This window comes from Bombus pascuorum, chromosome 3, assembly GCF_905332965.1.
Source record: "Bombus pascuorum chromosome 3, iyBomPasc1.1, whole genome shotgun sequence".
NCBI classification, from domain to species: domain Eukaryota; kingdom Metazoa; phylum Arthropoda; class Insecta; order Hymenoptera; family Apidae; genus Bombus; species Bombus pascuorum.
Genome location: NC_083490.1, coordinates 1510416 through 1523334, shown reverse-complemented (window position 1 = coordinate 1523334; position 12919 = coordinate 1510416). Strand labels below are relative to the sequence as shown.

Genomic DNA, 12919 nt, shown 5'->3' with positions numbered 1-12919 from the left:
AAATGATACCTAAGAGGAAATTTTCTCTTTGATAATACCTTATTATAGCTCTATATTATAACTCGTGATCAAGATTCTAAATAATTACATATTTTGTTTTCTTTTTAATGATATGTGGCTTTTATAATGTATGAAATATTGTTAACAATTTTTTTAGTAAACATTACAATTATTTAAAATAAAATAGTAATTTTTTATTATACTCGTACAATATTATAATAGTTTGCAATTATATATAAAACGATATAAAATTTTAAAGAATAATGAAGTTTAAATACTGAGAGATATGGATAAGAAGTTGATTTCATTTTCTGCACAATATCTAATCAGATCTGATATTTAAAAGTCATCACTGTTTTAGGTTGGTATATGATTTGTTGGCATTTTAATCTCAACTAGTAATACTTGATATAGCCAAAGAGAAAATAAGGGTTCTCATGGAGGTTCTCGATTGTTCTAAGTGCACTAAAGTATAGGTGCTGCACCAGGCGGCCAAGTGCAGAAGGTGTTCCACGCTAGCATATACAAGAACCTATTTAGCTGTGACAGAAACAAGGTATACCCGCTGTGGTTCTACGCTATAAGAGCCTATGCATAAAACAAAATGGCAAAATAATTAAAATTAGTTGCCTAAGAAAAAGAAATTAATTGTTTTAGAGAAGAAAAGGAAATTTTTCTTCTCAAACGATAATGAATCAGTGGAGCGATGCAATAATTTGAATATATTATTCATTGTGTTGGAACTAAGTAGGTTTTTGTATATGATAACGTGGAATACCTTCAGCACTGGGTCGCTGAGAGCAGCACTGGTTCGAGAACAAACGGAACCATAAGTATGAGCACTCTTATTTCCTCTCTGGTAATACTTTCAAAAAAGTAATGTCAGTACAATGGCCATGGCAGAGTGGTTACAATCGAAAATTGTTCGTTTTTGCGAACTAAATAGCGTAGAGGAAAAACATAATATTTTATCTGATATAAAAATAAAATTGGGAAGTTTAAACAATAGAGAAACTGAACAGATCTCTCGTAATGTGGATTTTAGTCTATTGTTTGCTCAATTAACCTCAAATGACAGGTATCATAACAATACTGATTTCATGAAACAATCTTTAGTAATCTTCAAGATTTCTTTTAAAATATATTTTCCTTTTATTTTTTATATATTTTGTTAAAAGAAGGATGATAAAAGCTACAAATATATTATAAATAAAGAATTGCGTGTTTGCTAGATAATCTATAATAATATTAATGGAAGAACATGAAGAAATTAAATAACTATAAAACTATTTACTACTTTTCCCTTACAGAGAATTTGTAGATCAAGTATGTGACATTTTGAAGACATTGTTTGGCATTTTAAAACCTGGAGAAGTATATCAAAGATATTCAACAGAAATATCTCAGTTGATAATTCATCCAGCTGATGTAGTTAGGTCGCTTGTGTTGCATGAAATTTTCTACATTGTTTCTAATCCCCAAAAGTTACCTTTGCTGCTCGAAGATGTCGATTTAGTGGTTGCTGTCATAAATAGGATCGGAGATGACAATTTGGTGGTAGCTAATTGTGCAATGTGTATAATGAAAGAAATTGGTAAAAATCCAAATGGATTACAAATTTTATATACAGGTGAACTATTAAGAAGTTTTGCTAGATTGTTAGTCAAAAACGATACTATTAGTTTTCGTATATACGAAGTTGTTGTGGATGTAGCAAAATCTTCGAAAGAAGGTCTAGAAGCTTCTGCTCAATCAGGATTTTTAAATAGTTTATTCGGCGTGCTTGAAAACGAAGATATATTGCTACAGATAAATGCATTAGAAATCCTGACAGAATTGGCATTAACAGAGGAAGGATTAAATTACTTAGAGCAACAAGAAGTCATAAAAAAATTTGTTCAAAAAATATCACAGGCCAATGAAAATCCATTATCAAATTTATTGATTCCTGGATTAATGAAATTTTTTGGAAATGTTGCACGTTATTGGCCTGACGAAATATTTTCAAAATATCCAATTGTCGTCTCTGCATTATTCGAAGTAATAGAGAGCGGCGATCAAACTATCCTTGGCGTTGCTTTAGACACATTGGGACATGTTTCTATGCACGTGGAAGGTAAATATGCTCTGCAAGCTTTGGGAGATGCAATGCCGTGTGCATTGAAAAAAATTGCTGACATAATACAAAGAATGCCTACAGCATTAAGAATACGTGGGCTTAATAACTTGGCTCTCATACTTGACGTACAAAAAACAGAACAAGACAACAGAATTTTGTCACTGACAAAATCATGGTTTAACTCTATGTGCGATGATCCTATGGGTATGATTCTGGCATTGTGTAGGCAACCATTTGCAGATATTAGGCAAGCAAGTTTAGAAGTGATGGCAGTTGTGGCATCTCAAGTATGGGGTCAAGAGAACATAGCCTCTTACCCAGGTCTGGTTGAATTTCTGTTGGACAGGAACGTCGAATCATTTAAAGAATGTAAGGAAGCTAAATACGAAATTGTAAAACAGCTAGCCGAAGCTGAACAAGATGTATTCGATGCAAATACAATGCAAAGGTTTAGGGAGTTTGTAACTCAAGGACCGCATTACGTCGAAGCCAATACAGAAGTTGCGGTAGAAGGAGGTCTATGAGTTATATTGTTTTCCTTTTTTGTTATCGTATGTTAAGAGTGTTAAAAGTTATTAACATCTACTTAAAACATTGTATAAGATGGTGGAATAACTTTTTTTATGTAAACACAAAAAATATACTATTTATTTTCTATGCTATATCTACAAATAAAGTATAATGGTACATAAATGAGGATTTTGTTCTTTTGCACGATGAGGAATGCAGTTATACAAAGGTGAATAATTTATTTTATAAGTAATAATACATAGTAACCTTAACGCTACGCAAAATACATTACTATGCAGAATAGTGTAATAATGCATAATTGTGCTTAATTTTTACGCACGCGTCTATATTTTCTCACTGATTCCTAATTTCTTCTTTACATTAATTACATACAATAAAGACAAATAATTTTATGAAATATAGTATGCCAAATATGCGTCATTGCATCATTGTATGCGTTTCCGTTTCTTGGGGGAAAGTATCTTTAACATGCTCACAATAGGAGCTTCGAAGGATACCGATATGATAAATGATAATATGTACGATGAAACCAGTGCTCCAAAGAAAGTGATCATCTAAAAAACGTATCGTTATATTAAATCTATCGATAAATATCTAGAGAAAATAAATTTGTTACTTTTATATCGACGCACCATGGTATATTTTCCTAAATGAAATGGTGAGTCCAAGTACATAGGCGTCATTCGAATCACAAGCGGATGTATCAAGTAAGCGCAATACGTTATTCTGCTAACTGGATATAAAATCGGTGCTGACAGAATACTATTCACGTATCCTATATATAGATATAGATAATTAAAATTGTGTTTCTATGGCTATTTTTAATTTGATAATCATCGCTGCCAAAAAAAAAAAAAAAACGTTTACCTCCGTAACCTGTGCTACATGCAACGACGATCCACGATAAACCAAGCGCCCATACGCTGTGACTTAACGAAGAATAACTAGCTGCCATTATAGGACTAAGTTCCGTTTCATACAGACCATACAATAAACTTGAAAGAGATGCCGAAGAAAGGAGCCATCCTATGCAAATTGTCGTCTGAAAACGATGAAATTATAATTCATAGTAAGATTATTGTTATTCGATTATTAATTGTTTCACGACTATTAACTTCAATGTACCTTGGACATTTTTATTTTGCAATCAGTTTTGAAAAGGAAGTATCCTACCGACATGCCTATAAGATAAGGACCTAATCTGGTCCATGGTTTATCGTAGATCTTATCGAAAAGCGCCAACGGGTCGTCCGAGCTTGGCATGTGATTATTTATCAAAGCAATGTATCCTGTTGTTATCCAGGAGCTTAGTAGTAAAGTAGTCATCGCGAAGGTTGCAATTTTAAAGTGGTTTGTCGCTAAAACTAATATCACGGCGCCAATAATGTAAAATTGAGTGTCATCCGCAACATACCAGCTCCAAATCATGCACTGAAAAAATGCGCGATACTAGGTATTAATCTTAAATTATTATATTAAAAAAAGCTACAAAGCGCGAATAGATAATATTCTTCTTTTCAAAAATTTGAAAAATGATCGGGCCACTTACCATTTGGTCTACCGGGAATAAAGTATTGATATAGAGTAAATTCCTCCACCAGTAGTTGGGACAGTTGTAATGATCCGCGGTCGGTGGTTCAAACACGGAATTCGAATGAAACCATGTCATTACGATTTGATTAACTCCGAGTATGAACATGTAGGGAGCCGTGAGTCTACAAAATCGGTACATGAGAAGACCGATGAACTTGAGGCCACCTGCGACGATGCCCCGTGTGCCCTGCGTGAGTTTATTCAAGTCTCCTTTCGCGTTGGTCCTGAAGTAGAGGAAACTCACGAGTAAGCCTCCCATGAAGAAAAACGTATCGACGCTGAAAGCTCCGTTCGTTATAGTTTGGAAGAGGAATTTTCTTTCCACAATTTTTCGATATTCCATATTATCCGAGTATTTGAAGACGGTAATACAAGTATGACCGAGAATAACCCAGGCCATAGATATCGCTCTGAGACCATGGATGGTACTGATCGTATCACCTCCGACTTTATTGTCACAAATAATTTTTACATTAGATCGAACAGAGAAAGAAAGCAGCAACTCTTCGAAGACACCTTCAAAATAATGGAAGAATCTTGTAGTTTTTTATGATTAAGTATCAAGATGTTTTATTAAAACGAAGAATCGCTTACTGAATTTATGTATTTTCGGACTGGCTGAGCGTGGACTACCTTCGTGATCGTTATTATTATTAACTGCTAATGATTGAGGTCCGTTGATGATGGCCTCTGCCGCTGGAACAGGAAGGTAGACCTTACCTTGAAAAGCTGCGAAATATAACGATAAAAGACTGTAACTGTCTTTGCTACTGTCCTTGTCTTGTGATCGTCTGTAAGTGTTAGTATGTGATCTTTTTGTTCTCGGTAAAGGGAACGAGTATGAGAGAGATACTGCGTTTTTTTGAAGCCGCGTCAAGATTACAAGAAGGACGTTCGAAGAGAAGAAATTATCTTACCAATATTGAGAGACTTTTGATTTCTGCCAGTTAATTGGTCAAGTTTCGCGTGCCTTTCCAAATCGTAAATCACTTTTCTTCCTCGAGTATATTTTCTCGTTATATAGATATCATATCCGGTTCCAATTGCCATCAGCAAGACAACCACAACGGTCACACCACTGAAACGTTCCCAATGTTTTTAATTTTCATTTATTTTAATATTTCTCGAATTTGGTTTGAATACGATTCAACGTACGATAAAATCCAGAAGACTGGGTCCTCGTACATATCGTACATATCATGCTGATCTCGAACCTTGCGAAGCGTCGAATGTTTCATTGCCTGTTCGCTGCCAGCAAGTTTTGCTATTATAGAAACGTCGGTAGCGTTGCACGAGAAAGGTAAACATACTCCTAGATAAATCGTTCTTGTCTGCAATTAACGTTAAGCAACGATCACGGACGATTATCCAAGCGGAAAGTTGTTAAATAATATTCAACTACCTACCGTAGGAAATAAAGTGGTGTTCACTGAAATGGTCATCATATAGAATCCCAATTTGTGAGGCGACTTATTCGACTTTGTTCCGGTCCAGAGATTAGTTTCACTGAGGCCGCTGTGCCTTTTTTGCGGTTCGCTGTTAAACTCTTTCGCCCCCTCCATCGGTTTCTCTTGGATTTTCACTATTTTTCTTCTATAGTCTTCGTTGATGTAGGTACACTGAATAGCCGAACCGACATAGTATGAGTTTCCCCATAGGAAACCGTTGGTATATCTTCCTGAAGCATCGTTCGCTGCGAGAAAAGAAATATTTGATGTAATCTTTCGATTAGTAAAGCAAGATCTTCTAAAGGCTTTGTGAAACCAGTAAGAGTACTCTTTTACCGAGAAGGATGACTTGCTTGTTAGCTAGCCGATGACCTACTTTATCGTTCAAGACGCTTTCTCTCTGCTCAACGAGTGGCCATTTCCGGATTACTTTGGATGAAATACCAATGGAAGCTAATGTTTGGGTATGTCTGGTAGTTTATGCGAGTAGCGTATAAACATACTTGACAAAGGATTCGAACGCTCACGGTATCTTCATCGTTGCCGAATAATTGTTCGTTTATACGATAGAGATTTCCCGCGTTCTTATTTAATATTCAGTAACGGAGAATCGTACGATGTCGTAAGCTAAATATTAGTGCGTGGTATTCATTTACACTTTCATAACGGACGTTCGACCGTAGACGTGGTTCTGCTACATAATTTTCATTACCAAAGATTACGACATCTATCGCGAGCTGGGAATCCAGCTGTTCTCTAACAAGAACTTTCTATATTCCAGAAGAAAGTAATATTATCTAATTATCCTAATCATTATCGTGGTGGTGTTCAAACCGTTTTCATAGATCGCTATGTAGCATATACAGTGCATGTCGTAATTACTAATCACGATTCGTTACACCATTCGTAAATGGCAGTTGCAGAATAAATCGCAATGTCATCGTTCTACGCAGAAACAAATTTACCGACGTTTCCCTCCGAAACATTTTGTAACTGACTTCCGCTAGTACATCGTCTCATCGGCTGAATATTACCTACAATGAGATTGCTTTTCCTCCATTTTCCTAATTCTATCGTTTCACTGCTAGTCTTGTTCAACCTAGTCTTGTTGAATCTATAAATCAAACGTTTCCAATTGGAAAGTAATTCTTGACCTTGCCTATTTTGTATTTGGATTCGGTCAATGGGACTTTTACAAACATTACCGTAACCCAGCAAACAACGCAACTCGGAGACAGCCTATTATCGATTCCATTCGCACAAAAGTAGAATCGTATACGCGTAACCGCAAAGAAATTAGAATAACAATGGATTTTGCGCACGTGCGGTGATCTCTGACACGATCCTTCGTTGAACAATGAAAGTCAAGTTCAATTTTTACGCGCGACTCGTGTCGTTTCTTCGTTGATTCGTGAAAGAACGAAATCATCTTGCTTATCTCGTACCATTGATTTGTCAACAGTCGTTTAATTTCCTTTTCAATTTCATTTAATCTCTGTATTCGTCGTCGTTCAAAATATTCAGCAGTTCGTGAGCTAAATAATTTTATAATGTCAGTTACCTTTTCGGGATATATGTAGGATGCATGAACGAAGGGCAACAGGCAATGGCATTGAAAAGAATCGATTTCTGTGGATAAAAAAAGTCTTGTTGAAAAAGGAAGGAAGAGAAATTAGAGGAAGAAACAAAGTGAATCCCACGAGTCCAATGCAGGGAGTGCGACCGGTTTGCAAGGTCTGTTGCTTGGAATAACACGCTCATGGTTGCAGTCTCCTTGATAAAGTTCAAGAGCTATCGCAACGAGAGTTACTAAAAAACTCTGATTCAGCTCGCTGCATGTACTCCTTATTCGTCGATCGGCGAATGTAACGAAATTTCTCGGAGCATTCGCACCAACGAGGGAAAGACGCTGACTTTTGCACGTTCGAGTAGCGAGTCACGATTAATTACGATCGTTGCTTCGTTAAAATCTACTATTGAAATTTTTATTAAAATTCTTGGAATGAAAATAAGCAAGCGATAAAAAATGGAACAAAGCGCGATTACAACTTCTTACGTATCGGACTGAATGACTAAATGAAATATCGATAGGTAAACAAAGTTTAAAAGTGAGTTAATCCAGAATCTGGCGATTAACTTGAAACGACTAGTTGCCCTTGGAATTTCGAATAATCTTTTCTATGAATCGTGGAATGTAACGGTTTATTTTATCGCTCGCTTCCGATCGACTAAACGTTTTAAATGGCACGTATGCACGATCGATTAGGGAAAGTAATTTGGAAAGAGAAAGGTTCCCCTTAACGTAGTCGTTTGTGTTGCAATATTAATATACGCGTGGTTGAACTTTCGTCGATTTTAACATGTGAATCATTTACGAATATTTCTATTACGCGTTTTCTAATATTTTCTTTAAACAAACATACGTACGAAAGTAAATTTTTCGGTCTTGGTTACATCATTTTGACCTTTTGGGTTGCAAAAATCTGCACAGTATGGCGATTTCTTGATTCCTGTTTCTCATTAACTCTCTCGTTAATGAAGTCCATAGCCCGAAGATACGTTCATCGATTGGTTGCATCAAGCTGTGTTATGCGACACCAGAATAAAATCATAACGCGTTCCACCGAGTTTTCTAACGAGCAGGAAGTGAAACGGCCGCTCAAACGCGTTCCATAATCTGTGATCGATGAACGAAAACGTCCGTTGGTTACGTTAGCCAGCGACTTGTACTTGATCGGCCGATTTTGCAAGCAAAATTTATTGAAACTCGCCTACGAACTATCGACTCGTTGTCGAACGGCTGGTGATGTATTTCGAGCCACTCGGTACGAACGATCGAAGGATTTCGTACATGGCTCATAAACTTGGCAATTTAATGCTCGATCGAATGCCGAAATAAATAGCTGTAAGCACTGGAATTCTACCGACAAACGGTATTCGGACAGAGGCGTGCTTTTCCCTCCATTTAACAGGATTTAGTTGTCGTTAATTAAAGGATCTCGACGTACATAAGACAAGCAGCTAGCAATGTATTCAGCAGGAATGTTGTTACGTAACTTTCAACGCAGATACGTATACGCTTCCTACTTTTCGTACATATATTACAAAGAAACGCTACCTCGTCGAACGAAAATCAACCCGATTTGCAGTTGCGGGAATTCGGCTGATTTTCATCGAAATTGGTGCAAGTTTCGAACAGGATATAATAAGCACTCGTGCAGGACGCATTCTACTTGCCCGTGCAAGTTTATGTGGAAGGAAACCTGTTTAAAAGCGAAACATATATAATAGAAAGTACATAAGGAAATATCTGTTTATGTAATCGTGAGGTCGAAGCATTAAGTCAGACACGAAAAAAATTCCGATACGAGTAAACTGCGTATAATTATAATCTAAACGAGCGTTTCAAAGATTTCGAGATTCGCGGAAAGTGGGTGTAGACGCGTTTACGTGTTCGTGAAACGGCGTGTTCCACGAACTAGGAAGCGACAGACTGAGACGGTGCTGTTCCAACGACGTCGTTCGCGAACCGTTATTATATCACGGCGTTTATGCAGTCCGAGAAACAGAATGATAAAGGATCGAGAACAGCCGAAGAAAAGTCTAGCGTTACGTGAAAGTTGCGTTTGCAAGCCCGGTTTCCACGTAATCCTTTCTCCGGGCGGTTTTTGTATCTGGTGTGACGTAATTTCGATAATTGCCGCGGTTTCTACTTCGGCCGTGTTTCTTCGTGCTCGAGTCTTCCTTGAAACTTTCTAACGTTACCTTTACGCGTATCACGAAGGATATTCGCGGAAGTCCCGAGAACACTCATCCATAAGCTTGTCGCCGAGTTAGGCAGCGTGACGCGCTACCGTCGAAGAAACTCGTCCATTGTCTTAGAATAGCGTCGAATCTCAGCATCGCTGGCTCGCGCGTGTTTATGCAAATTTATATTTTTATAAACACAAGCGAAACAATGGAGAAATTCGTACTCTGCCCTCATCGTGGTTTCGTTGTGTCGGAGATTTTCTTGGTCCAGCTTTTTCTTACGTCTACGAACCACGCACGACGTAGTAGCACGCCAGAATAATTTACTTGTAATTCTTAATGAGAATCGATCGTGACATTCTTCCAAGTAAAATAAAACAAAAAAATCTATGAATTATTTAATTTGATAATTTTAAATATCACAACGAGAACCTGGAAAGGCCGATCGACGTTGAATACGATCGAAAGATAAACGACGAGTGCTTGCCTCGTAATTGGTGTCGTTACGAGCAGAAATTTCAAATGTCATAAAGATAACGTTTCTAATGCCGTTTGTTCTCTCCTTAATAGCCTCGAGGTATTTTTCACCGTGTAATTGCGTTCTGAACTTCCTACAATGATAATGGAACACAGAGCGTCACGGGAGGAGAAAGTCATGAAATTCGCTTCGTGCACTTTTCCTTCGCTTGGAAATTGGGCAGAATCGAACAGGCAGAATTCTCACCGCAAATAATAAACCCTAACAGAATTTTAACGGAGAGTAAAATAACGCTTTCTATCTGTTTATCTCGATGAGGAATTTTAAAAAAATAAAATTTAAATAAAATAAACATCTTTCTCGTTCGAGTTCGTTTCCCGTTAACGGGGAAATTTTCCTGGAAAAATAGTCCCTCGTGTGGAAACTGTTTCGAAGGTGAAGCGTTGCTTTCTCGTGTCATCAGGCGCTATTCATTTTCTGTATATCCACTAACTTTTTCTTCGTAGCAGGATATGTCGAAAGTACCAGAACGAAAACCAGTTTGTTCCTCTTTAGGCGAATCGTACGCTTTATCGATTCCGACACTGCTTTGGAAATACCGAAACAATCAAAAGTAACGTTTAATCGTCGGAGTTTCGACGTTATGCTATGCCAGGTGCATAAAATCTTGCAGGAATCGTTTCTAACAGACGCCGAGAATGCGTCATGTTTGTTTAGTTGTACGAAAGATCCGCTCTTCGTGATCTTATTTTCGTCCATTTCTTAAGTGAAAATTCAATGATGCGATACACGTAACGCCACAGAGTGAACCAGTAGCGGCACTGGGTTTCCAAAGTTGCTTGATAGAATCGAGTCTCGTAAATCTAAAATCGAAAAAATTCTAAACGGCCTGAAACAACCCTGACACGCTTAACCCTTTCACCTGTATCGTGTGCGACCTTGATCGTAGCAAACGGCGAAAGAGCGTTTGAAAATGCGACCCAAAAAGTGTAACGGATAATACACGGACAGTAGGAAAGCGTATTCTATTCTTAGATATTGCGTAGATTGTAATATCTAAGTACACACGTTGAGTGGCATTCTTTTTCGATGTGTTGCAATCGATGCAAATGTCACGTCGGTATTCCGTTTCGAAAAAATTCGAACTAAAGTGCATCGTGTACCAATTTGTTGCATAAATTACGCTGGTAATATTCGAATCCCTAAGACAGAAAGCCATAACGGCCGTGTGTTACCGCCGATACTTACGGAAAAGTGGAACGCTACGAGACTCTTGCGAAAAGTGGCATTGACCGAGGCAGGCGGTAAAACATTGAAAGCGATTCGTTGTCGGGCCGAGCTTGTGCCGGTCGTGCAAGTAGCCATGGCGTAGCTCTTTGTGTCGCGAAAAGTGAAATTTCTCGATGAAAGTAGGCAAAGCAAAAGGAACTGCCGGGAGGAAGGCAGATGCATTTTAGCGAGGACGATTCTGGCGAGCTCCGGCCGCTTACCGGTGACCCATCGACTTTCGATTTCCTTGCCGATGAAAGTGAATTAAACCGCGTGGAATTTCATTCGTTACTTCAGTCGTGCGATCTCATAAAAACGTTAAATCCGAGATGGAGGGAGATCTTAATAAATCTCGTTAATTTTCCGATCGATAGCAGCCATTAGTCCGATTAAACGGTTTAATTAAACTCGTTATGCTCGAGTTCGTTTCTTCCTTTCTCGTATTTGCATCGTGATCTCCGAAAACGTTTCTACTAAAGGCCAAGGAAATCATAGGCCGTGTTAACTGTATCTCTGGCCGTTGTAACTCGTATACTTTCTATTCGTATAATAAATTTTTGCTCGCTTCACGAAATACCGTTGTCTCGCGTGTACACGAGAAAAGAGAAAAATGTTTGCTCATGGTTAGTTCCAAATGAATAATTAATAGCCAAATATTTGAACAGGAACTACCGAAGCTATCGATATTTTTAGAAGTAGTTTGGCCAGTTCCACGTACCTTTTATAGCCCAGTCTTCGTGATTCTTCAATCCTCTGATATATCTCGTAATATCTTTGGCACATTGCTCCTGAACAGGATATTTCCCTTCTGTCCAATTCTTGGCAAGATAACGCACATCGAAGAGGTCCAACGCTTCCGACAACGTGGTCCAATTTCTATCCGGAATCTTATCGATATCGATAAAAGTTCTTACTCGCTGGTCCGTCAAAGAGTCTCGTACCGAATTCTCTGGAACGGTCGAAGCTATCACCCCGCGGGTCGCGAAGCTTGCGAAAAGAACGACGAGATACCACCTTTGGTTCATCGTTGTTTCAATTACTCTTACACAAATCACTAGAAAAATAGAATCGTCCACGGATCGATTAACTTCGATTAACTTTCAACTAATCGCGTTTCGCATCTCGCTAGATTCTCGTAGATTCGACGAATATTCGATCGGAGTTTTTCATGCACGTTAGAAATCTTAGAAATCGTAAACTATCACAGAAAAAATATTTGAAATCACAGTCGATGCCCAGCTAGTCTTCTTCGTCTATGCTGACAACGACGGATCTTGATCTCTTCAACTCCTCTCAGAGTCACGTGAATCTTACTGGTTGCATTTTCCGATTCATCCGGCGATGGGCCCTTCGTTTCGAGGCCCTCCCGGCCTAGTTATCATACTTTTGAGAAAGTAGCGAGAGTGGACGGAAGGAGAGAGTACGAATTCCGCGACACGACTGCCTGAACGATCTGGGACTAGGCTTTCGACTTCTGACGGTGTGACTTCCCTTCCGTGTGGTTCCTTCTTATTCGACGCCCAAGAATCACCTAGGACGACGAGGCTAGCAGTGGTAGAAAAATTGCTTTGCCGGCTGAATATCTTGGTAGTAATGAAAGTGCGAGAAAATGGTGGGGAGAAACTTCCCCATATCGAAAAGTGAGCGCTAACAGTGGCTACCTTAGCCCGATACTCGTCTTGTTTAATACAACTTGTTACGTAGGCTCATAGTTAACATAATTTCATGTCC

At 38.4% G+C, this 12919-nt stretch overlaps 2 protein-coding genes across 3 annotated transcripts; one reads left to right on the top strand and one right to left on the bottom strand.

The window, feature by feature from the left end:
* The first annotated feature begins 575 nt into the window (after positions 1 to 575).
* LOC132905255 (26S proteasome non-ATPase regulatory subunit 5) lies at positions 576 to 2812 on the top strand. The gene is made up of 2 exons (XM_060956391.1): positions 576 to 1078; positions 1311 to 2812. Exons 1-2 carry the CDS (start codon positions 891 to 893, stop codon positions 2641 to 2643), a joined length of 1521 nt encoding a protein of 506 aa, XP_060812374.1. The 5' UTR covers positions 576 to 890; the 3' UTR covers positions 2644 to 2812.
* Positions 2813 to 2848: 36 nt separating this feature from the next.
* LOC132905243 (nose resistant to fluoxetine protein 6-like) lies at positions 2849 to 12279 on the bottom strand. 2 transcript variants are annotated; one of them, XM_060956361.1, is made up of 10 exons: positions 11907 to 12279; positions 5650 to 5936; positions 5399 to 5574; positions 5161 to 5321; positions 4838 to 4972; positions 4200 to 4759; positions 3776 to 4081; positions 3518 to 3692; positions 3283 to 3425; positions 2849 to 3204 (listed from the first exon to the last, which is right to left on the bottom strand). In XM_060956361.1, exons 1-10 carry the CDS (start codon positions 12211 to 12213, stop codon positions 3076 to 3078), a joined length of 2379 nt encoding a protein of 792 aa, XP_060812344.1. In that variant the 5' UTR covers positions 12214 to 12279; the 3' UTR covers positions 2849 to 3075. The 2 variants fall into 2 exon arrangements, with proteins under 2 accessions (XP_060812344.1, XP_060812345.1); XM_060956362.1 differs by having other exon boundaries at positions 4838 to 4939.
* Positions 12280 to 12919: the final 640 nt, after the last annotated feature.

Excerpts from the sequence above, each read along its gene's own strand:
- LOC132905255 (XM_060956391.1), top strand. The coding sequence starts at position 891 with ATGGCCATGGCAGAGTGGTTACAATCGAAAATTGTTCGTTTTTGCGAA. Across the intron at positions 1,079-1,310 it reads CAATTAACCTCAAATGACAG|AGAATTTGTAGATCAAGTAT; the intron begins GTATCATAACAA and ends TTTCCCTTACAG.
- LOC132905243 (XM_060956361.1), bottom strand. The coding sequence starts at position 12,213 with ATGAACCAAAGGTGGTATCTCGTCGTTCTTTTCGCAAGCTTCGCGACC. Across the intron at positions 4,082-4,199 it reads TATTCCCGGTAGACCAAATG|TGCATGATTTGGAGCTGGTA; the intron begins GTAAGTGGCCCG and ends GCATTTTTTCAG. Across the intron at positions 3,693-3,775 it reads GCAAAATAAAAATGTCCAAG|ACGACAATTTGCATAGGATG; the intron begins GTACATTGAAGT and ends CATCGTTTTCAG.